Raw genomic sequence first — 27,735 nt, forward strand, 5'->3', positions numbered from 1 at the left:
CATTCAGTACAAACTGGCTGATGTAAATATTTGTGTGACTGCAAAGCTTGATGTCCAGAAATGTTCATGCCGGTAGGGTGTCACTGCTGCCCTCACTATGGCTACACGGCTCCTGTTGAACTTGATGGAAGTCTTGTGTGTGCAAAGACGATTTGGACTCTTGAAATAAAGAGTTAGTGAAGTGTCTTTTTCAGAGCTCGAGTGTCTGCTTGCTTTGATTGCATTGTACTGCCTCTTTATCATGTTCTTTGTGTGACTTCCGTAGGTCTGGCGCATTAGAAATAAATTGTAAACCCCCCATACCAGTGATTAATCGCCCAGAAAGGAACAACGCAAATAGAGGTTGGGCTTGGCTTTGTCTGCAGGGAGGGCTATCCAGATGCAATGCTTTTAAGTAACCTGTAACTTGAGGATGTTTAGAAATTGTATACTTCGGTGGATGGCAAATCAGATGTCTGTGGAAGAATCCGCTCTATACGTAGCGCATAAAGTGAAATCTGATTAAATGGTTTATTTGAAACACGGGATTTTTTTTTTCCAGTGACATGGAAAGTTTTAGGTCACTGCAAGGTTTTCCAGCATGCTAGGTTTGCAGATGTTTTGTTATCAACTAGTTACAGTTTGGGATATGAATGTAGTAACCAGTGGTGCTAACCCTGGGGGAGTTTTCCAAATTGAGTTTTCCACCGAGGTTGAACCGAGCCCACCTGACACAACCAGCCAAAAAGCTGCAGCCCGTACTTATATTCACGCACCTCCGAGCCTATAAAAAATAGCTGGGCTGAGAAGCTGTGGCAAGTAGGTGGTGGGAGTTGAGAAATGCTAAAGGCTGTGTGAACAGAGTGGCTGCTGAGCTGGTTGGTGTTGGAGAAACTCGATCAAAACTCACTTTATCAGGGTGCATGCAGAGCCTGGCTCAGTCACCGTGCTGCAGCGTAGTCTCAGCTAGGCGAGCCTTGCTTTTTGTAGGACAGGCAATCCTAGCAAACGAGAGCACTTCAGGATGATCAAATATTGACCTACCTTTATCCCGAGCCGATCGATTTCATCTCACATGAGCACAGTTTATGGATTGCAGCTGGTCATTAACCAACAGGAACGATTTGCTCGGCTTCAGAGTATTCGTGGAGCAGCAGAGGCACCCTGTGGCCGGGGAAGTTAATCCCAAGCGAAGGCTGCTTGTGGCTTTGCCAAGGGTATTTCCTGGTTCCCTGTCCTTAAATTGAATTATTTCGTTGCATTGCTATGTGCTACGCTACCTGATTTTAAAACCAATTAAAAAAATTCTGAGCAGGGAAGTGTAAATTTCCTTTCAAAATAAGCCAGTTATTAATGAGCAGGAACAGAGAGTTCGACTTGAAATACACTCAGATCTTGGTGGCGATTCAGGAAAGTGTTAGATGTGACCATTAGGGAAATGCTGAAGTAAAAACAGAACAGAAATCTCCTCGATCTGAAAAGAGACGCCTGAAAATGTTTCCCAGCACAGTGCACTGTAGCAGGGGCTGCTGCTTAGCATAAAGACAAGCACACTGCTTGCCTTTAGCTTATATAAAGAGGTGACGTTGTCTATAGATCTAACACTGCATAATCTTTGCATTTCAGTAGTTTAAATTATATATTAACTTATTATTTTGTGGATCAGCTCTTTGGAAAACACTTAAAACACTTTACGGGAAGAATTCTTTATTCTTCACTTCTGTACCTGCGAAGTGATGTTGTCCTTGAGAAATAAAGCCCGTCGGGTTTGGTTTTGGCCACTTTAATTAGGAAAAAAAATGAGTTTCTTAATATTTATACAGCTCCTCATGGTCGTCCCAAGGCAGAAGTCCTTCAGGGTTCTTCCACAGTGACTTGCAGGAGTGAGCACTTCTATCATAACATGAGTTGTAGTTTTCTGGCTGTTTTAAATGCAATGTTTGTAACGTAATTATTCTTCCTTTTTTTTTTTTTTTTCTGAGCATTATGAGGAAGGAGAAATTTTGTCCTGGACAAGTCCAGCTTGCCCTTTCTCCAGGCAGCATCCCGGAGGCGTATTTAGGCAGTGATACCCAGCCATGTAAATAATCATCGGGGTCTGATTCTGTTTGCCCAGGATTGCCCTGGGCGCACACAGGCACGTGCTAGCTCAAGGACCGAGCTTGGACTTTCTGCCCTTTTCAAAATAAGGGCAGGGTTTGGCCAACCGAGCTGTGAAGTCCCAATTTAAAAGGTTTTTCTCTTGAGGGTATTGGTGCCTTGTGCTGTAGCAACTAGACTGAAACAGGGGAACTTGCCTAAAGAACTTACTGCAGCTTACCTGCATCGAGTGTGTACTGAAATAAGGTTGCAGTGAGGAGCCTAAATTAGATTGCTGATTTCTTTTTCTTTTTTTGCTCACTAATTAGAACAATCCAGCCTGAAAAATTAATGACGGGGGAGTCTGTTAGTAAATGCCTCACACCCACCTTACCTGCAGCCGTGCAGGGAATTTCGGAGGTGTGGGGCTAGTGGCAAGGGGTGGTGATAGCTTTATCTCTGTTTCTCCTTAATAAGCAGCCACAAGTGCCAGGGTCTCCGTTAGCTGCTTCTTCCAGAACAGGCTCCTTCCACGGCAGGGTAATTACTCTGCACGAGTGTTTTCCGCAGGGCTTTGTGGAACAGCTGCTTTCTGAATCGTTTTCCTGATGCCTGCACATTTTTAGAAGGGAGTTTTCTTTGTCGCAGCGCTCTGCGCCCATCTCGCCCTGCTGTGGAAGCTCACACCAGGGAACGCTGCAGGCAACGGGTGGTAAATTCAGAGGTGGGTTCTGGAAAACACTCGAATCATCTTGTCTCTGTTGGCTCTTCCTCTAAGAAAAGCATTAATGCCACTTGTTTTGAAGGCAGGGAGGTGGCAGGTGCCTGTAACACTGTGCCTTTCAGGATGGAGAAGGACTGACTTCATAGAGCTCCTTGAGTTAAACTTTTAGTGTGGATTAGCTCTGAGCAACCTTGGGCTTGGATGCTCGTACATCTCCCTTCGTGCAGTAATTCTGTTGATGTAATGCTGTGATGCTTTTAAGAAAAATGGCAAAAAATGTTATATCTACGTTCCCAGATACGTTTCCATTCAGTACCTTTGTATTTAGAAGTGGGAAGACGTCGTGAAACCTTGAGTCCCGGTGTATGCTTTGAATTTTAGCTTATTCGTGAGGATTGTCTTGGGGTTGAAGAATATTTGCCTGTTGTCAAGAGATGCCCTAACGGTAAAACTAATTCCTGTACGTCTCTGGCAGTGCTCGTGCTGTTTTGTAGCTGGAGCTGTCGCAAACAGAGGTGGGCCCACTTTGAAATAAATTCTTGCTGCTGTGATAAGGAAAAATTAGCAATGACAAAAACTGAGCTTGGCCATCCTAGTAAGTGTACGTGACAGCTTGGAGATGTCTTATTTTTGTGAGAGTTTAAGAACAACAGCGATGTGACTTGCTCTTAGGAAAATTTAGTAGTACATAAGTGTAAATATTGTTAAAATATCAATGTACTTTTGGAAGCTCGTTAGTGTATTTAAATGCCTCTGGGGATGGTAGCCCTGATCGTATTGTGACGTGGAAAACATGCTAGAAACTCAAGTTGTGGTCGTGACTTCTGGGCAAAACCCCTGATTTACTGAAAACTTTTATTGTAGTGAGATGTCAGAGTGGAATGAGTAGCGTACTGTACTGGGACTGGTACGATAGTACGTGGCTCAGTGCTTAGATAAACTGACTCCACGTGCTTTTATCTGTAGGTAAAGCATCTAAACCCAGTTTCAGAGTGGCTTTGGAGCCAGTTAACGACTTGTTTGTTGCCATTTGAAAGGGTTGCACCAGAAAATGTCACGGTTGATGCCAGGAGGCGGGCATCTCTTGGTGTTCTGGCAGAGCTCCGAGAGCTGGATGGAGTTTTGGGGTTATTTATGAATGCCTTGGTTATATACGGAAACCTCTGACAAGGGGAATAGTGGTCATGGGGCTGTATGTAATGCCAGCTGTATGGCTTGGGACTGGAGGTCTGCAGGGCAGCATCGGTTCATGAAGGCAGCATATTGCTGCTGTCCTCTTTTGCTTTCACATACCTGCACTCAATTTGTTGGTGTGATGGGCTCCGAATGCTTGCTGTGACCCAAATTCAGCGCTTTCCTTCCCAATATAGCCATGGACTTGCAGCAGCTGTCAGCATTTCACTCCAGCACCTTGAAATCTGAATTTATACTTGGTGGAGGCGAAGGGTTGTGTTGTCTTGGCCTCCAGCTGTTTGCTCTAAGACTGGCTCTACCCGGTTAGCTTTTGGGTTTTGCTGCTGATTTAAAGGAAAATCTCACTCATGCGTTTGCTGTCCAGCGTGGTCCCCTCTGGGTGTTCCCCTATTCACTCTTTTTCCCCCCACGTGATTATTCACTGCAACCCAAACAGTTTGTGCCTCCAGATTCCCCTAAGGTCCGTGGTTAAAGTGGATGCAGCATCTCCTGAAGGGTTCAAGGATCCTCCTCCACAGGGGGAACACAGGGTGCTGAGCTCCAGCATGCTCCTAATTTTTTGTCCCCTTTGCCATGCCGGTGTGCAGGGCTGTGGTGAGCCTGCCCTCTTGTCTTAGCATCTTAGCAAAGAGAAGGCGATGATACCAGCCCTCCCAGCTTCACCCCAGTCCTTGTTGTAGGGTTTCTACCTCCCACTTGCATAATCCTGAATCTTTTACCGCTGTAGACAAGCAGCAGGTAGCTGGGGAGTCTTTTATTTCCCTGTGTAGCAGGATAGAGGGGGAAGTGGACTTGGATAATGCAGTAGTAGCTCGTGAGAGCGCATGTTTAGGGCATGATTTCTCTTTTGTGGAAGAAATTGAAGGTTCTTGGGCAGCTCTGATATTTTGTGCAAGTTTTTTTTCACGTGACTTGGATCCTCTGGTTCCCTTTCAAATAGATCCTGGTCTTGTACCACATCTTGTAGTCCTGGAGCTTCACCCTGGGCTTTAGCCCCACCAGCATCAGAGAGAGAAAAGCGTTGAATAAACTTTCCTAAGGTCCCGTCCCCATCCCCTGTCCCCCCCAAGTCCCTCTGCAGCAATTTGAAGGAGAAGCCAACTGGGCTCAAACTCCTAAATATATCGGGGCTGTGCAGCACGATCAACTATCAGACCACATCTCCTGGCCTTAAAAGCTTGTTAGAACCTAAAAATGCTCTCAGCTTTCTTGTGGGGTGATTAAGGGAATTTCAGCTACATTTTTAATTAATGTGATAGTGGGAAGGCCAGACCAAAACGGTGACCCCAGTGGTTGCAGTCATCTCAACTTCCCAAATACCAGTGGGCAGGTTTTTCTCCCCAGTGATGAGAAAATAAACTTTAAATAACCTGACTTTGTGACAAGCTGCCCAAGGGATTGAATCAATTCATATTTCATGGCGTAGAAAAGTGCTGCAGCGTGTGACCGGGTCTGTTCACTGAAGAACCTACTTTGAGGCTGAAAAGTGACTTTTTTTGAAGCCTAGAAAACAAAACAACACAACACCAATCTCAGCTCTTAAGAGGCAAGTGTCTTTTTATCAATCTCTGCTTCCTCAGCTGCAAGGCAGTGGCTTGACTTAATTTCCCCTCTTGTCTGCCCTGGTAAGTGGAAAGGGACACCAGCAGGGGATGCTGAATTTCCTCGCTTCCTCCTCCTCCTTAGCCTTCCTCCCTCTCTCTCCTTCCCGTTGATGTTTTGACAGGCCAAGCACCTTCACTTCTGAAGCTGTGGTGCTGGAAAACAAAAAAACCTAGCAAGTAGGAGCTGTTCCTAACCACCAAAGCTGTATTTTCCAGCGAGAAGTGATGGGATGCTGGGGATACCTTCAGCCAGAGCAAAGAGCTCGGTTAAACAAATGCACCTGGTGGGTGCAAACTTAATTCCTGGGCTATGGTGATTCCCCATCCTGCCCCTTCCAGCTAAATGGGTTATTTCTGTCCAGCCTGGGCTGTTCATTTGCTTCCTTGGCGTAATTAAGTCACCTTTGGTCCTTGCTGGGTTGACGTGCGAGCCTCATGCTGTACCCGAGTGGACGAGCACTGCGAGGAACACCTACTGTAGTTACGTTGTATGTAATGTACATACGGAGAGAATGTATTTTGTTCATTTTTCTTAATAAAAATGTATATGCTAGCAGGGGTGTTTATCTTAGATCTGTTCTAACAGCGCTTGCTTCCAAGGGTGGAAAAGGAGCCGCGAGCACCTCGTACGAGCAGTGCCGGAGCTGTGAAACCGGGGATGAACGGGCAGCTGGAACAGAGGCTGATGCAAAACACTGGCTTTTAATACTTAAATTCTTTTTTTTTTTTTTTTTTTTCCTCTCCCCCTTGCATAATTGGAAACTTGCTCCATCCAACCTAGAACAAAACCAAAGTGTTTTATTTTGGGCACCTGGAGGCAAATGGAAACGCTGCGGGCTGTCCCTCCTTTGGAGGATGCTTGGCACGGGGTCACCAGCTTTGCTTTCGCAGCCTGACCCAGCTGTGAGGTGGGCAAAATGCAGAATTAGGGGCACTAATTGGGCGTCTCCCCCTTTCCTCCTTGCTCAGAGGTACCCATGAATGCTGTAGCTGCTTTGGCTACCTGGGCATCTCGACCTCAGATAGTTGCACACCATGCACATGCTGGCACTGCGGTGCTTAGCATAGATTTGGCTGGCCTTCTGGGGTCTTTTAAAGGCACTGGGGACTCCAACAGGCTGCGATGGGGCTGCCTCACCCCCACCAGCTGAGCATCCCTCCCTTTTGGGTTTCTTCCCCTTAATTAAGGGCAGGTCTTCATCACTATCCTGCTTTTTTTTTTTTTTTTTTTTTTGGCACAGCAGAAATGCAAGCTGGGCATCCCTGAAGGCCTGGGCTGATTTTCCTCCTGCTCATCCCAATGTTTTAACATCTTCCTGCTGGTGGGACCGTCCAAAACCTGCGCTGGGTCTCCAAACGAGCTCAAAACTGTAGCAGCCCTGCTGGTCCTGGAGCCCAAACCCTGCACCAGCCCCCCACCCAGCACCCGCCGTTCCCCCAGCCAAGAAACCAGCCTGTTCCATACGAACCTTTATTGACAGAAATACATGATGCTCTCAAAATATATATATTTGTAGGAAAATGCCAGAAGAATCTCCGCGATCCAGTTAAATCCTCGGTTAAATTCCAGTGTACGTCAGACTCCTGTCCCCGCCGGAGGCAACGGCGAGAGCCGCGGGAGGCGTGCGGGGCTCGGTGGCTGCGTCCTCCTCGGCGGGGCCACGGCGCCGTGAGCGGGAGAAAACTGATCCTAAACCTATATCCACCCTCCCGGAGGGTCTGCGAGTGGAGACGTCTCCTTGCGAGAGCATCCCAAAGGCTCGCCAGGAGGCAACGAGTCCCCATCGCTTCGCACGGCGGCTCCCACCTTAAAGCTGTGGTAGGGGAAGAGGAGAGAAGCCAGGGGAAGAGGGGAGAGGGGCAGGGAGGGAGGAAATGCCTGGGGAGATTATTATTTTTTTTTTCTTCTTTTTTTTTTTTTTTTGGTCTAACAGTTATGGCTACGGTCTACGAAGGGAAGTATTAAGGCCAAAGATGCTCGTCGCTGCATTTCCTACCTGATTTATTTTATTTGTTTTTGCAAAAAAAAGAATGTTACCAACATAAAAACTTACTGTTTTTTTTTTCTTCTTTTTTTTTTTTCTTTCTTTTTCCAAGGAAATAGTTCTTTAAATAGGGGAAGGAAGATCTACTATAAAATATTAGTGGTTTAAAAATATGGTGTCTGGAAAAATAAATAAATGTACAATTCCTATTCAAATATAAATCACTATAAGCACTTGCCGAGCAGTCGATATCTCCACCGGTCTCTGCTCTGAAAGATTTTAAGGTTGCTTGACCTCAAGCCTTTGTAGGGTTCTCTTGGAAAGTCTTTGGACCTGACTCCTTAAAGCACTTTGGCATCTCTGCCCCGGGAAGGGGATCCTGGGCTTCTGCTGGCCGCCGAGGACCGAGCCACGAGGTCGTTGATTTTGGGCACTCGATCCGGGAAGCAGCTGCGAGCTTCATTAAGGGTTCGTTAAGGCTTGTTGGGATGTTAAGGAGCCGAGCTCGCTGCCACCCGTGCGGAGGCACCGGCCCTGGGCTGTCCAGCTCCTGCAGGGAGGCGTTTTCCTGCTTCGTGGCGAGTTTTTGGTCCCCTCCCAGATTGGCCTTTAGCTTTTTTTTTTTTTTTCCTCTTTTTTTTTTTTTTTTCTCTGATTTTTTTTTTCCCCCCCCTCCAAAATCACTTCCCCGTAGTGCGGTGCACAGGTGATAAGTGAAGTGCGCTGAGTACATCGCTAATGGGCAGCAGGAGTTATTTACAGACAAAAACAGATACAAAAACAGGCTCGAACGCTTCCAACTGTCCGTCAGTGCAGGAGCGAAGGGAGAAGAGCTGGCCCAGAGGACACGAGGCATCTGCCATCCCTTCTGCTTTACCCAGCTTCGGGGACAGCCACGGGAAGGGGTCCCCGTGGTGTTAACCCGAAGGAAACCTCCAGGCCGTGATGGGAGCAAGGCAGGAGGACCCTGCATGGGTGCTGTGCTCCATCCTGAGCTCTGCAACCTCCCCATCCCTCCAGACCCAGCGAGGAGCTGGGAAAACCAGGAATGCCTCAGTCCAGCCACTTTCTGCTCAGATTTTTGCCCCCCTCTAAAGATTTATTTCGAAAGGAGCCCTTGAGAGGAGACTGAGGGCTGTGGGATGAGGCTTGGTGAGCTGAGCTGGAGGCTGCTCTGCGCATCGCTGCTCCTTCGGCCGCTTGCTCAAGAAGAAAGGAGAAGCTTGAGGATGTGGATTGAACTGATCAGCCTCGTGGGGAGGAAACACCAAGGGCTGGGGGGGTGGAAAGCTGCCCCCGAGCCACCTGGCTCACGCTTCTGCTGCTCTTTTCTCTCTTCTGCAGCTCACGCAGGACACCGTGACCCCCCAAAAATCGCCGTGCACGTTGCCACCAGCCCTGGCAGAGGATGTGTGGTGCTGCTGCAGCGTTCCTGGCAGGTGAGCAGATGCTTCCAGAGGTAAATCCAGCCGCAGAGCTGGGCTGGGCTCCTTTTCAGCAAAATAAAACCAACACAACTCATAACTGTGTGCCTGGGCTGGCGATCGGGCACCGCTCCAGGTCTCGTTAAACTCTTCCTCGGAAGGATGAAATCAAGGAGTGATTCCTTTTCCTCTCCCTTTAACATTAAAGCAAAATCTGCTGCATCCTTCCCGTCACCTCTCCTGGTCTGAAACAAGAAATTGCCCCAGCCCTGGAGCCCGTTGTGGGGCAGCTGAAGGCAGGGTGGGATTTGGCATCCCCGGGCATTTGCTTGTGCCCCAAAGCGCGGCCGTGGCGCGTTTTCATCCATCAGCTCGGCAGGGATGGGAACTGGCTGGAAAGGGAGCAAAGGGGCTGGTTTGGCTCCTCCTGCTCCATACCTGGGCGTTCTGCAAGGGAAGGGTGTAGGGGAGGGCAGGGTGATGATTAAACACCATGGGCTGGAGGAATTTTGGAGCTCTGGTTTCCAGGTTTGCTGTCGGGGGCTGCGCTCCGGTTCCCATCCTCGTGGTGTTTCTTTTTATTTTTGGGGTCACTCAGTAGCTGGAGGCTGCTTTTGGATGGATGGGAGGGAACGCAGCATCCCTGCTGGGAAAAAAAACCTCGGGCATCCCTGCTTGGAGGAGAGCAGGGCAGCAAAGCCGTCCCGTGGGGTTGGTCCCGAGGAGCACCCATGGGTGACGGAGCCGCTCGTCCCGATGCGGGTGCTGTGGTAACCATGGAGCTCTTTGCTCGCATCCCTCCCCCTGCCATCCTGCACCCCACCTGGTGGCTGTGATGAGCTCACGAGGGATTTTCTGGGAATTTTGCCTTGTTTTGGAATTGTGCGTGTGTATGGGGGGGTTGTGGTTATTTTTTTTTTTAAGGGGAGTTGGGGGTTTCTGGGGGGTTGTTTCTTGCGGGATCAAGTTCCGTATCCTATAGATGCGTGTCCTCCTCTTCCTCCAGGTCTTCCTTCATGATGGTGTCGAGAGGGACGATCCAGCTGTCGCCCAGCTCCCCGTTGAGGTTCACCTTCTTCTCCTGCATCTCCGAGCAGGTCTCCATCACCTCCAGCGTGGGGTTGTCGTGGTAGCCGTTCTCCATCGTCTGCAGCTCCTCCGTCAGGCGCTGCTGCGAGGAAGAGAAAACCCAGAAAAAATAAAAATAATAAAAAAAAAAGGTGAGGAAGAGCTCGTCCGTGCCCTACATGCCCCTTCAGGTCCTCCCCTGGCAGTATTTGCAGCCTCCCAGCCCGACGAGGCTGCTGCTCGTGGAGGGAGGCTCCATGGGGCAGCAGGGGCTGGGGGCTGCAGGCAGCGCTGGCGCAGCGAGGGGGGAGCACAGGGCTGGAGGCAGAGGCTGCCGGTGGTGGAAGGGGGGGCGAGAGCAGCCAGAGACCTGCAGAAAACCTCCCCGAGGGCAGCTGGGGTGATGTGGCTGTGTCCCCACGTCACACAACCTTGGGAGGAGGCCAGCACCGAAGGCTGAGCATCCTCAGCTCACCCCAACCCTGCATCCCTGCTCCTGCCTCCCCAGCTCCCCTTTCTGCCTGCTTTGTCCCTTTATTTTTATTCTCCTTTCACCCCCCTGACATCTCCCAGCTTGCAGATGCCACCAGTCCATCTCTCCCTGTATCAGCATCACTCCCGTGCCCTGTCCTGGAGAGCTCCTGGTGGAGAAGCCCCCTCTCCTTCCCTGTGCCTATGCACAATTTTGGCTGGGGCATCATCTCCCCCTCCTCAGAAAGGGCTGATTCAGGGATGAATCAGGCACTGAATCACCTGGTGCTCGGATCCACACTAATCCCAGCCCTGTGGGTGCTTTCCTTTCATCTCCACTGCCAGCAGCATCCCCACCTCATCCCAATCTCAATTCACCACGGGTGGCTCCTTCAGCCCCATCCCAACCCCTGGGGATTTACAGGGGCTGTGTTTACAGACTCCTGCGTTCCCTCTCTTATTTTTTTAGGGTTTTCTGTGTGTGTCCTCCTGGCCATACAGCTGCTGCATTGCTCCTAACAAACACTGGGAAGGGAAAAGGGTGGAGAAGCGAAACCAGAGGGCTCGGCGCGAGCAGGCACTGCAGGAGCGGGCGGCGGAGCTGGAGGGGATGCTTGGAAGCAGGGGGGGGACCCTGAGCCCTCAAGGTTTGGGGGGGATGCTGGTAAACCCCCCCTAGGTCCAGGGATGCTGGTAAAACCCTCCCAGGTTGAGGGATGCTGGTAAAAACCCCCCAGGTTGAGGGATGCTCAGGCAGTGCTCTCTCCCCACCGTGGTGTTGGCACCCACAGCGAGGGGCAGGGGGCTTCCAAGCTGGGCTTTAGTAGGCTTTAGTCTTGTTAAAAGCTGCCAACCATCACGGGGGGGCGAAAGCTGGGGAGCTGGGGGGGTTACAGATGCAGCACCCACCCCTGCGTTGAATTTAACTCACATTAAAGATCAGGATGGCACGTCCATCATCAAACCCGGGGAGGTCAGGGTGGATGTGCTGCTTATTTCCAAGGTGAAACAACAGCAGGGTTTGAAAAGGGGGGGAGGGAAGGGAGAAAAATAAAAGGGAAAAAAAAAAAAACACAACACAACAAAACTTTCAAGTCATTTTTGAAAAGCAGCAGGAGCGAAATTTAAAAAAAATAAAAATGGAAAAAGCGTCCAAAAAAAAACAAATGCAAAAAAAAAAGGAGAAATGCTTTTGACTTCCTAAGCAAGCAGTTGGAAAAAAAACCTGTCCCCATGCTTCCCTTCTCCTTTGGTGCCATATTTATTTTTCGTGATCGATCTTTTTTTACTTTTTGGGGTGGGAAGGTGAAGAGGAGGAGGGGATGGGTTTGGAGGGGACGGATTTGGGTTGAGAAAGCCTCATCAAAATTATGCCTGGACCTGAGGACGCTGCTCAGCTGCCCTGGTGGTTGCCCTTGGTCCCCATCCCAAAAGCACCTGTGGCATCTGGGCACCTTGCATTGAGATTTTGGATGGCAGCCCCTCGAGCGGCACCAGCAGGGAGGTCTCCACCAGCAGAGGAGCAGCTTGGGTGCTCCTCGCCTCCCCGAGGTGCCCCTGGGGCAGGGATTTGTCTCGGGGTGCCCGTCCCATCCCTCCTCCCACCTCACCTGGTTCTTCTTTTGGGAGAAGCGCTGGTGGCAGCAGCCGTAGATGGCCGCCACCAGCAGCAGGGAGCAGGCCAGGGTGATGATGGTGATGATGAGGGGCGTGCTGAACTGGTCCTTCACCTCCTCCTCCATCTCCTGGTTGAGGTAGGTGACGTTGACGATACCCAGCTGTGGAGGGAAGGACGGGGTCAGGATCCCAAGTGGGGTGGCCACCCCGTGCCAGCCTCCTTCGGGGACGTCCCCACACCGTGCCTGGGGAGCTGCTTACCTTCTCGAGCTCGTTCCTCTTCTCCTTCAGCTCCTCGAAGACGTCTTCGGGGTGTAAAAGGCCTGGGGGAAGGCAGAAGCTGCAGTGAGCACGGGGATGGAGAGGGGATGGGTTGTGCCACCACCTCCTGCTCAGGGGAGGAGCCCCATGGAGGGACCTTGAGGGTCCCTCTAAAGCCAGCCAAAAAGACCCAAATCGCTCCTGGAAGTCTCATCAAGGGAGCTATGGGGGAAAGGTCCAGGCTTCCCTCCCTCGGGTGTCATTTTGGGGATGGGTCAAAGCCCACATGGGGAGGGCTGGTGGCTTGTCCCCACTGTCCCCTGTGCAAACACCCATGGGCAGAGCTGGATTTACCCCAAGGGCTCAGACATGGCCAAGAAGATCCCCTCCGTGGTCTTTTGGGGAAGGATTGGAGCTGGGCACTGGGTTTTGAGGATGTGGGAGGTGTTTTTCTGCTGGAGACTGGTCCCCACTTTGATTTACCGTGGACAAGGAGAGGGATCTGGTGGGCTCAAGGCTGCACTGATGACCAAAACTCATCTGTTGTGCCTCTCCCAAGCCCATGAGAAAGGGCAACCCAAGGAAAGCAGACCCTGACCGGGCTCTGGTAGACCCCCCTGAGCCTCCCCACACCCGTGTCCCCCCCCCAAACCCTCCCCACAGCAGGGTTTTGGGCCACACTCACGGTGCACCACCGCGTGCACGGCCCAGCGCTGGGGCGTGGAGGAGGCCAGCGTCACAGTGCACTTGTCCCTGTGGACGTCGAACGCCTGCCGCCCTATGGAGCAGAAGAGCTCGAAGAAGGACTCATTTCTGCTGGCAGCCATCCAGTCGGTCTGTGGGGACAAAGAGGGGCTTGGCACCGCCGCCCATGCACCCAGAGACCCGCAGCATCAAGCCCCTTCCCCAGAGTGGCGGGGTCATGGCACGGCTGGGGATGGAGAGGACCTTCGAGATCACCAGCCACCACCCCGACCCACCACGTCCCATCGCTAAACCACATCCCTTGGTGCCACCTCTGCTCATCTCCTAAATATTTCCTGCCCATCCTGCTGCTTGAGCACCCTCTCCGTGAAGAAATCCAATCTAAGCCTCCCCTGGCACAACGTGGGACCGCGATTTCAGATGTTGCAGCTGGAGCCATCCCTCCTCCTCCTCCTCCATGTCCGGCTGCTGCTGGCCCTCCCAGGGAACAGGAAAAGTTCAAAAGTCATTTCTTTAGGAAAAGCCGAGCTCTTGGCTGCCGTTCCTCACCGGGGCCCTGCGCTGGTCTTATCTGCGAGCTGCAGCTTTTGGTGTTCCAGGAATAGCAGGTCCCTGAGGGAAGCGGGGTGGGGAACTGAGGCCACAGCGGGAACAGGACAGGGCTGTGGTGCCCCAGGGGCATCTGCATCCCTCCCACCAGCTGCATTCCTACCCCCTGGGCATTCCCTGGGGTTCTGGAGACAGTTAAAAAAGGGGTTGGCTTCTGTATAAACAGGAGCATCGCTGGAGGGGTGAGGCTGGGTGGGACTGGAGGGATGACTGCAAAGGGGTGCATGGGGCCCTCGGCCCCTCTGGGGTGCTCCTGAGACCCTCTGCATCTGCCTGATGCTCTCCAGCAGCTGGGAGATCACTAAAATACATCTGATGGCTCTGCAGCCTGCATGCAGAGATGTTGTGTGCTCAGATCCTGCACAGCAGCATGCACAAATCCTGCACGGGCAGCTCCTGCATGCACAAGGTCTGGTTTGCAGGGATGCTGCACGCAGAGCTCCTGTGCATGCACGGATCCTGTGGGTACAATCTTGCATCCACGAGAGCTGCACGCATGGCTCCTGCACCGAGATGCTGCATGCACAGACCTGTGTGCACAAATCCTGCACGTGCAAGTCTTGTGTGCATGGGAGCTGCATGCCCAGGTCCTACGTGCACAGATCCTGCATGCACAGATCCTGCAGGCAAAAATCTTCCACGCACACCCTTTGGAAATGAGCTGCCCTGGCTGGGAAGAGCCCAGCTCCCGCCTGTTCCAGCACCTCCAACCTTCCTCCCTCTGCAACCCTCCAGGTCCTGCTTGTGCTGACGGCCACCAGTGTCCCCTTGGTCAAGGAAAGCCCTGAATCTCACCCCATATTATCAAAATATTTGGGAGGCAGCCCTGGAAGCGGCGGCAGAGCCAGGATGCACGTGGTGGGGCGGAAGGCTGGTCCTGGGTGCAGCGTGAGGGCGAGCTCGGCACTGGGAATTTTTCCCTTTCCATTTACAAGGGGAAAAAGCTTCTCCCTTCGAGCTGTCCTGGCTGCATCCCCAGCAGCATCAGGAAAAAAAGCTGCAGGCAGCAGGATGAGGCAGCAGGGGAGGGCAGAGAGGCCTTGGCTGGCTCGGGGTGCTGCTTTTAGCCTGCTCGGACACTGGGCTGTGCTCCTACGCTTTGCACGTCCTGCAGCTCTTGGTCCCTGAGCACGCACAGCACTTTCTGTTTGGCAGCAGCCTTAAAAGCCTCTCTGCTGCCTCCCTGCAAAGCCTTCTCTGGGGTTTCCCTTACAGTTCCCAGCACTGTTCCTCCTCCTGGCACCCCATGAAGAAGCAAAAACCTTTAAAACTCTTTTTTTTTTGTGGGCGGAGAGCATAAACCCTTGCATTTTAAGGATGATGAGCCCCGAACCGCTTTGCTGCTGGCTGTCCAGCGATGCCTACACCCCATAACGTGCTGATCAGGAGGGATTTGCCCTTTCCCAGCAAGGGGACCAGGGGGATGCCCCGGTGGTGCCCCGGCCTCGCGCCCTCTCCCCGCCGGAGCCGCTCGCATTCCTTGGCCGGAGTTGAGAGGCGCTGCCGAGCGGCGCGGATCCGGTTCCCACACTGGCGGGGACCTAAAACCAACATCCCCGGGTGAGGTAACGGCACTTGAGTCAACAAACAGCCGGGTGGGGCGAGTGGGGGGCACGACCCTGCTCGGCACGGGGTCCCGTGGCCCCTTGGGGACCGTCCTGAGCCCGGAGAGGTCAGAGAGGTTGGGGTACGGGGGTCTCGCCGTGCGTTTTGCTGGCTGGAGCAGGTGGTGGTGCCCCCCTGGTATCCTCCGAGCTGGGAATACCCATGTCCCAGCTGGGGATGTGGTGGAGGAGCCCTGGGAGGTGGCCGTGGGGTCGTTGTGGCCCTGATGGAACTCACAGGGACTTTGGTCACCCCTGGCATCCTCACCTCCCATGGCACCAAATGGGTTTTGGGGTGGAGCACCCCAAGCAGCAACCAAAAACCCAGCTGAGGATACAGGAGCTAGACCTTAGGAAAGTCACCCTATATAACGCAAAGCATCGAGCTAACGAACCTCATTAAGAAACTCATTAAGATGCTGCTGTAATCAAAGGAAGGAGAAGGGGCAACCTGGACCAAAGACCTCAGCACTAGTTAAAAGCATCACCCCAAAATGAAGGGTGTTGGAACCGAGCAGCCTGTAAAGGACCTTCACTCACCTGCATGGTACCTGACGTCTAACTAGATTTTTTTTTCTTTTTAAGAGTTTATAAACTATTTTCTTTTGAATTTTTGACTTCACTGAAGCTAAGAAACTGAGGTGCAGAACCCATGGCTCTCAGGCTCAGCCCCAACCTTTTTTGCCAGGGTCCCCACACTGCACAGGATGCTCCAGGAGAACGCAGCAGCAGGGAGGATGCCCGCATTGCCCCCTCCTCTGCCAGGTGGGACATGGGCACGTCCCCCAACCCCTGCATCACCGTCACCATGCTTCACCCAGCTGGGGCTGAGCTTTCAGCACAATGCAGCCCCAATCCTGGCTCGTTTCATGGCCCAGGATCCGAGCCCTTTCTGGAACACTTCTCCTTATAGCGCACACTTTCCTGTTTTCCCACGGTCTGCAAAATGCAAAGTTTTTTTTTTTTTTTTTTTTCACTTTGCTGTCAAGCTTTGGCTAGAGACTTGTTTATGGGACCTACAAAGCAGGGAAGCCAGATAGTGCCACTTCTCTGCTAGTTGCTCAGCTAGGGAGGCATAACATTTAATGTGATTTTGGGAATTTACCGAACGGGAAGTTAATGGCTGGGAGGTGTTCTGAAAGCAAGAGGGGACTGATGCTACGGGAGGATGCACCCTTTCTGTGGCCATTTCGGGATGCAATTGGCATTTAGCACTAATGAGGCTGCTGATCACTATCATGCCTAAGGGAATCCAAGGAAAAGAGTGGGAGAGATGTGCTGGCTCACCAGCTCCAGGGAGTGAATACCTGGAGAGGACCACAGATGATGCCAAGCCGTGATGTCTGCTCACCCTGTAGCTTGCTGATGCATCCCCGTGCACCATCGTTTCACAGCCTTACAGCCCCATTTCCACAAAGCCCTGTGGCACAGCTCGAGCTAAGCCATGGGATGGGGAGCAGCTCCACGCAGTGAGACTGCACCCAGGAGGAGGAATAAAGCCTTAAACACCATCGGCCACCTTGATGCTTTAGGCTCCAAAATTAGATTTGGTCAATCTGATGTCATATTTTTTATATATTCCATAAAAAATTTGGTGAGATGTTTTCCCAGGGCAGACATGGCAGTGGGTTTGGGCACTGCGTGGGGCTGGTAAGGGGATGCTTTCAGGAAGGGCTCTCCTGCTGTAGCATCCAGGCCATGAGCATCCTCATCCTCATCATTCAGGGCAACATGGCCAAAAAAATCATTGCTTCCTCTGGTGTCAGAAGCAGGAAGGTGATGGCCATCAGATGGCAGCACAGGGGCTTTCCATCTTCCAGGAGCTCAGCGGGTGCTAGAGGGAGATGATACAAACCTTCTCCAGGGCTGCCAGGCAGGGCCACCAAAAAGCCACAGGGAATTTCAAAGCTGCTGTGGTCAGTAGGAGCCACTGTGCTGCTCTCAGTATGTATCTCAAGTGTTTTTAGGACTATGGTTCATAAAACTGCTCTTTGCATCTTGCCACCATACGGTGAAGTCAGCGCTAGTCCCTCTGGGGCCTGCTGAGGTTCATGAACCTGAGCAGCTACTTGATGCTGTGAAGCATCAGCTATGAGAACAGCCCTGGGGTGACAATTTCCCAGTGCTTACATTGCCCTGGCAGTGCTGAGGTCCAAAACCCAGACCATTATAACCCCCAAACCATTAAAACACCCCAAATGCACAGCAGTCAGGATCTCACCAGCGTTTAAGATCTCACCAGCCGTGTGGTATTGGCTCTTGCTCCTGGCCATAAAGCTAAAAACTCAACCTATTTATAAATTATTAATAAATTCCATCTTCCCTATTGCAGGAAACCCATAGTTTCCATACTAATGTTTCTGAAGGTGGGTATCCCTCAGAAAAAAACACCAAGAATTTGGGTACCCACCAGGAAAAGGGGTCTTGGTCTACACTCTTGGGTTGGTTTTTGACTTTCCCTTACCTTGGAAATACATCTTACCACTCACTCATCCTACAGAGGGTTTGAAACAAATGCAATAAAGGTTTTTGCTCTTACTTTAGGGATTTATGAGCTGATTTAGCATCAAGGAGCACAAAAAAAAAATCAAACACAACAGACTCCCACCTACTGTGCTTCTTTGTCACGCTGTAGCTGGATGTTGACCTCACATTTTTTTTTTATTTATTTTTTGAGTTTTGGGGTGAACTTCAGGCCTCTCTGAAGTCAAAGGCAATGCTTCCCCATTAGCTTTAAAGAAAGATGGTTTCACCCTCTAAAACTTTCCATTGCCTCTGTTCTGAGACCTAGGCTGGCTGAGTGGGTCCCTCCACATGAAGTCCTCATGGGTTTCTCCTGTTCCTGCCATGTCCCCCACTGGGTGATACTGATGAGTCTGGATTTGCATTTACCATTTTACATTCCAAAAGTGTTTCCCTCTTATTTTGAGCGAATTACTGTGATCTCTTGTAGGCTCACATGCTCAGAGTGCCACGGCTTGCCAGCTGATCACTAACAGCAGCCCAGCAGCTAATCCTACAGAAAAATCCCAAAGGATGCTACTTACACAGGTTTTAGCTTCTTTCAGATTTATGATGGGCCACGTGTCTTGGATCTGGTCTTTACAAACGATCTGGAAAGACGCAAGAAATGCAACTGTCAAACTGTTGGCATAGGTTGAATGACCATTGACCACTGATACAACAATCTGCCCCAAACCATGAGCCAACCCAACCAAAGCCCTGATCTGCTTTTTGGGGGCAGGACAGGCCCAGCAGCCCTCCACTGTGTGATAAAAGTTCTCCTGGGTAACTCGTATGGTTGCCTGGGGGATGCTTGCTAATTCACTTCCCACACCTGGCTTAGGATTTGCAGTATGGGACAAATTGGGAATTGGCTCAGGCAGCAGGAAGATCCATGCCAGTGGGCTGTGATGAAGTTCTACCCCACAAAAGAACATCTAGAAACATCCTCTTCCCTCCTGATTAGCACCAGGGTTCATTCATTATCCTGGCTTACATTTTTAGACCCTCCCAAGCCATTTTCTGCAAGGTTTACACTGAATTGCAGTCTTTGCCCTCTCACCATGTTCATTTCATTTCCCCTTTTTTCCCAAATTTCACTTATTTTCTTTGGTCAGCACCCGAAGTATGGTCACCTTCACCTCCATCCATCTCTGGAAAGTGATGTGTGAGAGAGTTTATCCACTCTTATTTTGCTGCCTCGTGTTTTCCAGAGGCAGATCTCTCTGACACAGGCACACACAGTGAGAAGGGCTGCAGGTTTTACACCTACATGGGATGCCAGCTACAAATTAATGTGACTTGGGGATAAAAGTTGAGTTTGGGATTGTGCTCCCTACTCAACAGAGCTGGTTCAGGAAAAGCGAGCCCCCTTTTTAGCCGTGTTCTGGACACCACCACGAAGTGCCCACCTTCCCATGGGTGTCATTACCTCATTTTTGAAGGAAATATTAGGGTGCTGTTGGTCAGGACTGCTGCTGATCGTCTGGTGCCCCTGGGCTGGTGCTGATGTCTGGGCACTGGTGGGGCTCTGCTCAGTAGCTCTGGTTTTGTCTGGCACACGTCCTTGGCTTGTGCGGTCTGGGTCCCCAACATACACCAAAAAAAACCCAAGAAGACAGACACTGATATACAGCAGAGAGGATACAGCTGACATAGCTCCATTTGTGAGAGGCTGAAAATGAGTTTCCGACTCTTGCCCTGACTTGAAGCTCCTCACTACTCCTAGCAACTCATGGGAAAGCTTTGGGTTGCTCCTGTTTTAAAACAAAAATCGCATTGTTGATGATATTTTCTACTGCTGAAAGCCACCAGACTCTTTGATGGCCATGTATTGATAGCTGGGAAATCACTGATAAAAGAGGTATTGCTGGGCAAATGGGATGGCCCTCATTTCACCTTATCTGGGTTTCTTTCTTGTACAACATCTAGAAGTCTACAACAGAGGTAGATTGAGCTGGCTACCCAGGATCTCCAGTTAATGGAGGTCAGCATGCCACCCCCGACCAATGTTTCTTGTGCAATGGGAGTAATGCAAGGAGCACAGTAGCCTCCTGCCTCCACAGAGCCTTTCAAGGATTTGCATCCCCAGGTTCCTAATTGATCCTGAAATGGTGACAAAGAGAAGTAGAAAACTGCATCCTGTTTACAGCCTGTTTACTTTTCGGATTCCTGCCTCTTTCCTAGCAAAGATGAGGGATATTTTCTTTTGGACACCTTGTGGAGACTCCAGGGGAGAATTAATTTCAAAAAATTTATTTCTGTTTCATTCTCTCACCTATTTATTGAATGCAAAGATTTCTCAACCCCTTCATGTTCACTGTTTCAAGCCAAATTTGAATCAAAATCATTTCCTAGTCCATCCTTTACTGGAGAATAGTCCTGTGAAGCATGAGGGGAAAGAAACCTTTATCCTTTATCCAGAATCCTTTATGAAGGTTCATGGAACCTTCTTCTTTCTTGACAATTCAAGACTCACGTCACCTATCCTTAACTGCTAGCTTGAAACACGGCTTGGAGAAAGCCAGTGCAGCTGGTGTTGCAGTAAGACCTTGGCCCATTTAGTGATGCTGGTAAAAAGGATCTGGGAGGCTGAGAGGGAAGGAGTTGGGTTTTTGAGTGGTTTTTGCATTGCAGATAACGGGAAACTGGGTTGACTAGATATTCCCCAGAGAAGGATAATGAAAGGTTTCAACAAAATGCCACAGGGGAGGTGGAGCTGTGCCTCGGCAGTGAACTAACATGACTTAACAAAGCTCCAGAGGTCTAGAGCAAGCATATCAGTGGTGTTCAGCAAGGTCCAAAACACCACGTGGGCACTGCTAATGCTACTCAGGCAGAAGTCAGCAGACAAAACCCTGCAGCCATGCTACCTAACTGCTGAGAGTCTTTTGGGGCTGTAGACTCAGAGTTGAGCCACAAAATCTCCTTAGTCATCATCTAAAGCTTATTTTCTGTGCCTGCCCAGACAGCCTTCACTAAGCTGTTAGCCCTGTTAGGGACCCTCTTCGTTCAGCATTTGGGGTGCCATCGATCAGTTTTGTCAATGCCCTGCCTCTGAACTCATCGCTGCTGCCTCCTTTTTGCAGTTGCTGAAGATCAAGGCACCGCAGTCAGCGATGCTTGGGGTTTGGTCCACCTGAAAGCAGATGTAGGCACTTTCAGATGATCCGTGCCTTGAATTACAGTGACTCGACCTCACTAACAACAGGGACCTAAATGTCTAGGTGTCATGGAAAAAACTATGCTGGAAAGTCCTGAAATGAGACGAGGCGATGGCACCCCACTGTGACAGGAGGTGTATAGGATAGCCAAAGGAAAAGACCACATAAAGGCTTCCTTCCCCAAGAAATCAAGCTTCTAGTCTTCTGTTACCTGCGCGAGGAGTCGTTGTGGTGGCAACATCTGAGATCTTGCCTGTGGTGCCAGTTGGTGAAGACGGAGATGTTTTACCAGGGGCAGAGGACACGGGTGCAGCAGAAGGGGTAGAAGAGGCCGGCCCGTGGACTGGAGAAGCAGGAGAAGAGTCAGACTGGTTGGTGACAGATGGGGGAGAAGAGACATTGTGGTTCTTGGTGCTGGGTGGAAGGTTGGCTTGTGGGTCTGAAGTGCTCCCAACAGTGCTGGTCAATGGGCCCGAGGTGCAGCTCACATCACCCACTCTGCATGGAGAAGTTGTGACAGTAGCCACTGAGCCCCTCGAGGTGGTTGGGGGGCTGGTCGTCTGGGTGGGAACAGGGTTTCCCGTGGGCTTGGCTCCCGAGGTGGCTGTAGTGGCGGTGTTCTGCTGGGTGGTGCTGGTGGATGCCACAGGGGTGGTCGTGGAGCTGGTCAAAGTGCTGAGCTGAAGAGTACTGAGCAACACGGTAGTGGTAAGCAAAGAGCCACCCTGCTTGTCTGTGGTGTCTTTGGCTGCAGTTGTGGCTGCTGTTTGCTGGGTGGTGGGTGAGCTCGTCAGATGGCTTGTAGTGGTGGGCTTTGGAGGAGTGGTGGGTGACATCGTAGCGGTAGAGGGTGTTGGGCTTCCCGTTTTGCTTGTGGAGGCTGTCCCTGGAGCTGTGGAGGGCAACACCCCGGGGCTGGGAGATTGGGTGCTCGGCTTGGTCGTGGAGAGGGTCCCTTGAACGTTGCTGGTGGTTGTGGCGGTGGTGATCTGCTTATCTCCTCCTGGGATCACTGTGGTTGTCTCAGCAACATCGTCAGAGCTGACATCTAGGGAAAAGCAGAAAAGCCAAGATAAACTTTGGGCTAGGGGAACTTCCTTCGGTTTCCACCCAAAACAGGTATTTGCAGAAAAAAAAAAAAAAGCTGAACAGAAACCATGAGTCATCCACTCGGGGCTTGTCTCACGCTCTCTAAACTCTCACAGGGTGCTGCGTTATGGCATCAATTTAGCCAGCAGAGCAGGAGGGCATGACCTGCTGGCACCCAGAAGTCAGGTCTGCCTTTAGGCAAGGTGCATCACCTCTCACACAGGTTGTTCCTGAACAAAAAAACACCCAGCAACAAAAAATATCCAGCCCTTCTAGGAGACGTTTTTAAGGAAAAACCTTTCCTTTAAGGAAAGGTTGGACGTGGTGCTTAGGGACATGGTTTAGTGGGTGACATTGGTGGTAGGGGGATGGTTGGGCAGATGATCTTGGAGGGCTTTTCCAACCTTAATGATTCTAGGAGAGCAGCTAAGGGACACAACGGGTGCTGTTTGGCTGACCCCAAGGGTCTCAGAGGTCTCTGTAGTGGCGAGGAGCTGCAGATAAATGAGGTGAAGCCTTCCAACCACTTTGGAAGTTTTATTATTTTTGCAAGCTTAGCATTTGCTTCTTTCATTGTTCACATTTCAAATTATTTTTCTCCTAAACTCAGATGGTTACTATGAAAAGCAACACAAAATAGGCACACGCATCTACTCACAGAGCCAAACTTCGTACAGGCAGAAATCCCCACCTAGGTGAACTATGGAAAGAATATTTATTCTATTTGCTCCGAAAGAATGGGTCAACACTGGACTGAGCTTGCAATTAAATGCAAAAAAACATTTACTTGGAGCCACATCATTTTAATTTCAAGGCTTTTCGATTCAGTTGTCCATTGCAAATTTTATCACCAAATTACAATCATTTGCTTGTTAAGCTTATTTTTGCTGTTCCAAAAAACCCAAGAAGTTCACAAAAGAAGTTAAAAGTTAGTGTTCAGTTTCATATGGAAATGTTAAAAAAAATAATCAAATGCTTCATTTGGGTAGAAAAAGGAAAAGCAAACCAGGAAAGGAAGGGCTCCATCTACACGTACCATGCAAATCCTGAACACCATGACAAAAGCACAGCCTGAACCCTGAAATTCCCACGTGTTTTCCTGCGGTCTCTATCCCACATTTGTACATCCCAAAGCATGATATAGAAATGCTACTCGTGTTGTGGCTTCGTTCTTTTTTGGGAAAGCTGTGAGAGCTGGTGTTACCTCAGTGGGAATGAAGCTCAGTCTCATTGCAAAGAGCATTGCCCTTTGCTCGGTTATCACACAGAATGAGATCTGCAGTTGATTTCTGAAGAATAATTTAAATTCTCAAATTATTAATCCTTTTCTGAAGTGAGGGGCACCGCCGAAGGACAGGTTACATGGCAAAAGAGCTCTCCAACAGCAGCAACGTGCTGCAACACTCAAACATGCTATACACACCACGAGACTGGATGCAAAATTTGGGTCCTTTTTTTCTGTTTGTAATCACAGCAGGAGCTCTATCAGTCGCCGCGGAGATAACCTTCCCCATTGCACACAGTAACTCCCAGCTCCGGGCACTTGTTCAAATTCACCCCAGGAAAAATTTCAGCTAATTTTTCACCCTCCAGAAACTGCAGACTGCCCTGCACCAGTGCAGCTGCACGGAGTCAGGAAACCAACCCGATTTTGGGGGACTATGTTTCTTACATTTGATGACAGCTCAAAACAGGGCTATATTTTTGCCCTGTGCCCCCCTTGTATATTGTTTCCAACTGCCCAAAGTAGGAGTGAAACTTCCCAGGATGGATTTTTAGCAATTTCCAGGCACTGCTCTTGAGATGTTAATTCCTCTATGCTAGCTTACTGGCAATTATGGTTTTTTTTCTTTTGCAGAGCCTGTTTATTAGCACTGGTTGTGCTTCAGAGATCTGATGGAAGCTCAAGTTTCTGAGATTTGTACCACTGGGAAAATCTAGCCTGGATCAACCCTGCCAAGTCAAGGCCTGGAGGCTGGAGGCACAGACAGCACCTGGGGAATGGGATCTGGGCTGGGGAGCTGTGGCAGGTTTGGGCTCATCTGAACAGGGAAACGGCAGGAGAAAAGATGTGTAGACAATGCCATTCCTATTCCTGTTTCCCCATCAGCCACCAGGAGCAGCCATTCTGCAAACACCACTGAGATGTTAGCTGAGCAAACTATAACAGCATGAATTATTTTAGGGGCTTGCAAGGAAACACCTGCCCTACACATACAGGAAAAGATCATTTATAATTTAATTATAATTATAATTTATAATTATAATTTATTATTATAATTTATAATTATAATTTATAATATTATAATACCTAGAAGTCATAGGTATTATTGGACCGACCACTGGCTGCAGGAGAAGAAAAGGAGAGAAAGCAAAACGCAGGTGTAAGATGTGGGCACCCAGAAGAGGAGACCTAGGCGCAAAAGACAGGAGGGAGTTTTCTTCCAGATACCTTCTTAGCTTAACTTTCCTGGCTTGAATTCTTGGTGACAGCTGCAGCAAGCTAGAGAGATGGCATCCAGTTAGCCACAAAATGGATCTACCCCATAAATAGGGACGTAAAAGCCAGACAGGGGTTCTGATGTCAAGGGGAAAACTACCCACACCCTAGTGGTAGAAAGAGTATTGAAGAGATGTCAATAAAGAAAGGGTCGGAAGGAAGGTGGAGGAAATCTCCCACTGCTGTCACTTCCTTTTCTTAACCTGTCCCTGTCCCATAGAGGCAGGAAGCAAACGTGTTGAAGAAAAAGTAGAAAGGGCAATTCAATTCAACTCGGTCCAAAAGAGAAAGGGGCAGGTCCATGCCTTGGCTCTGGGACAGTCTTGGTGGCCAGCTGGGACCCCATGAACCATGTGAAGCTGCCCCATCACTTCTCGGTCCCAAGCCAGGGAGCTGCAGCTGTGCTTTTACCACTTTCAGCAGAAAATGGGGGAAAAAGCCTAAAGCAAGGCATCTTTCTGCTGACAGAGAAAAACTGTGTGATCTTCCAGGCTTGCCCCCACGGTCCTTCCTTCACACAGGAAGATATATCCTGAGAAAGCACTGGGAGAAGAACCAAGACCTGAGTTGATGTCCACAAAGCTTAAACAGACTTCATCTGTTTGTATCTTTCCATTCAGCCTCAGTGTCCCTCTCCTGTTAAGGTCAAGAGATGTTAAAAGATTAGAATCACAGAATTACGGAATCATAGAATCATTTATCTTGGAAAAGAGCTCTAACATCATCCAGTCCAACCATTAATCTAGCACTGCCAAGTCCACTATAAGCCATGTCCCTAAGCACCACATCTACACATGTTTTGATGACCTCCAGGGATGGTGACTCAGTCACTTCCCTGGGCAGCCTGTTCCAATGCTGCACAACCCTTCCAGTGAAGAATTTTTTCCTAATATCCAACCTAAACCTCCCCTGGCACAACTTTAGGCCGTTTCCTTGTGTCTTATCACTCGATGTTCGAAGATGCTGAGTGCCACAGCGGTGGAAATTTCTTTCCTTTCATGGAGACCTGCATCCCTTTGGCAAGTGGCAACGCAAAGGGCAAGTCAGAAAGCACTTCATCACACTGCTCCCTTCCTACAGACCCATGCTTGCTGGTACAGACTGGATGGGACCACTGGGAAGCCCTTTGTAAGAGATGTCCCATCCCAAACTTGACCTGAAGGTGATGCTCTTTTCCTAACCTCCACCCTAGCTCAGCTGAGCTGCCACCATAATTTCCATGGCTACAGCTGGGTGAGCCCCTCTTTCCATGGAGGACTGGCACCTGTACCTATCCCCAGATCTGTCCACAGATTTTTAGGCACCCATTTGACAGTGAACTTTGCCTTTGCTCTGCAGCTGCATAAAATTTAACTGTTTTCTCACTGCTCTTGCACGAGGTGCCAGATGCTGCTGTGGTCTCAGGGCTGCACAGCTTTTTTTTGTGGTTTTATTGCTCTGGGGTTAGTATTAGCTGTTTGCCCAGGGTCTGTGCCTCATGGCAGCATTGGTATAAAATGTATTTTATTTAGACTGAGGAAAAACAAATCACATTTTTGGTGTCTTACAGGTCCACCGCCAGCAGAAGGCATGGCTTATTCATACTGCAGGCTCTTCTTTTTCGGAAGCTTACCAAATACTTAATCCCAAAGCAGAAAGAAATACAAAAAAAAGCAGTGAGAGCACTGCAGGTCCAGGGGTGACTGCTTTACTACCACGTGTGCTATATCTAACTGTTGTTCTCCCCTCCCTCTTGCCCAGATGCCCTTTCCAAATCTCCTTGTTGGACCCAGGGGTAATAACTGGTAATGAGCCCCCGTTTGCCTGGGCTGGTGACCAGTGGGGCCTGATGAGTGTCCTCCAAAGAAGAAATGAATAGGATCTGGTTGAAACAGAAGAGAGAAAACCCCTGCAATCACGGGCTGACAGCAACAAAGGACAGACAGGACAGGATTATGTTCGGTGCCACTTTAGCATGAAGATTACTCACAAAAGATACAGTATGTCCTTCTGCGGGAAAAGAAAGGCCCTTTCATGCCGTGAGCCCCAGAGATAAAAGGATTTAATGCACGCTAAGAGAGAGAAAGAGGATGGAGAAGAAGTCCTGTAGGCTATCATGCCCCTTACCAGCATGAGGTCCTTCCCCAAAGCCTGAAAGTTCACCTGAATTTCAGCCAGGTTCCCTCACCCTTGTTTTTGAGAAGGCAGAAAAAAACAACACCCTACCTGTCCTTGACTTTCCTGGCTGCATTTTGGCAGGGCAAGGCTGATTATTTAGTTTCACTTTTTGGACCAACGTCACTTCTTCATTTTAAGGAAAACGAGCATAGCACAGCAGCTATCGCTGTATTTTGACACCATGGGTTTCAGTGTACTCAGTGCACACTCTCCTCTTGCAGGTAGCACTGATAAAAGCAACCCAAAACCTTTCATTTCTGTGCTGGGCAACAGCAATCTGCCTGATACCTCTCTGCAGGAGCAAAGCTCGAGCCTTCCCCGCATGCATCCGCGTGCACAGTGGCCAAATGGCCTGGAGGAAATGAGCGCGCTGCAAAAACATGATTTCATTTCCTCGTGTGTGTATCCCACGGCTATGCTGGTGATACGGTGTCTCTGTGATGGGGACAACCCCAGAGGGGTGAGAACTTTCCCTTACGGCTAGCTGTGAGGATGGGCTTGTATGGCCCCACGGGATCAAGGTTTGGGAGGCTGGATGTGCCAAAGCCCTGGTTGGGGTTGGTGTTGAAGGGCTCGGTTAGGATGTGAAAATGCACCCGGAATATAAAGGGAATGATGTGGTGATTTGTGCCGATGGTTCTCATTGCACGACAAGTTGATGGGTCACCAGCAACCATGCCACGAAGAGACGCAGAGGTCCTGACCACGGTGCAGCGGATGCGCCGTGTTCTGCAAGCTGGGGAGGATGCTTGGAGGGAAACAGCTTGCTTGGAAAGGTCACAGCTTCGAGCACAAACCAAAAAAGAATCACGGCGGTGCAAAACGCAAAGCGAAAGGACATGTCCCGTCCATCCAACGCCACCGCCTCCCCTCGCAGCCCCTCTTGTTAAATTAATTCCCTGCCCGAGAGCTTCCCGCTTCCTATTTCAGAAATGCCTCCCCTCCGCACCCCCCGCCCTGACCACCTTGTTGAAACAGCTCAGATTGGCTGAAAAATCT

The 27,735-nt window shown here is 50.1% G+C and overlaps 1 protein-coding gene and 1 long non-coding RNA gene across 7 annotated transcripts in view; one reads left to right on the forward strand and one right to left on the reverse strand.

Annotated features, from left to right (window-relative positions):
• The first annotated feature begins 6,345 nt into the window (after positions 1–6,345).
• Positions 6,346–7,821, forward strand: LOC311433535. The gene is made up of 2 exons (XR_014690809.1): positions 6,346–6,488; positions 6,822–7,821. It is a non-coding gene; the product is annotated as an uncharacterized lncRNA (long non-coding RNA).
• PODXL (podocalyxin like) overlaps positions 7,038–27,735 on the reverse strand; it is a 43,042-nt gene continuing 22,344 nt past the window's right edge. Inside the window, exons 2-9 of one of the 6 annotated variants that reach the window (XM_084512703.1) lie at positions 21,202–22,038; positions 19,259–19,407; positions 18,372–18,437; positions 13,092–13,242; positions 12,407–12,468; positions 12,139–12,306; positions 11,460–11,516; positions 7,038–10,157 (exon numbers count right to left, since the gene is read on the reverse strand). In XM_084512703.1, the coding sequence (XP_084368829.1) occupies positions 9,966–10,157; positions 11,460–11,516; positions 12,139–12,306; positions 12,407–12,468; positions 13,092–13,242; positions 18,372–18,437; positions 19,259–19,407; positions 21,202–22,038 (1,682 nt within the window). In that variant the 3' untranslated portion in view covers positions 7,038–9,965. Of the gene's footprint in view, positions 10,161–11,459; positions 11,520–12,138; positions 12,307–12,406; positions 12,469–13,091; positions 13,243–18,371; positions 18,438–19,258; positions 19,408–21,201; positions 22,039–27,735 lie in introns of all 6 variants that reach the window. The other 5 variants (XM_084512701.1, XM_084512702.1, XM_084512700.1 and 2 more) reach the window with 5 other exon arrangements.

The sequence above is a fragment of the Aythya ferina genome, assembly GCF_964211825.1.
Source record: "Aythya ferina genome assembly, chromosome: 1".
In the NCBI taxonomy this organism is placed as follows: domain Eukaryota; kingdom Metazoa; phylum Chordata; class Aves; order Anseriformes; family Anatidae; genus Aythya; species Aythya ferina.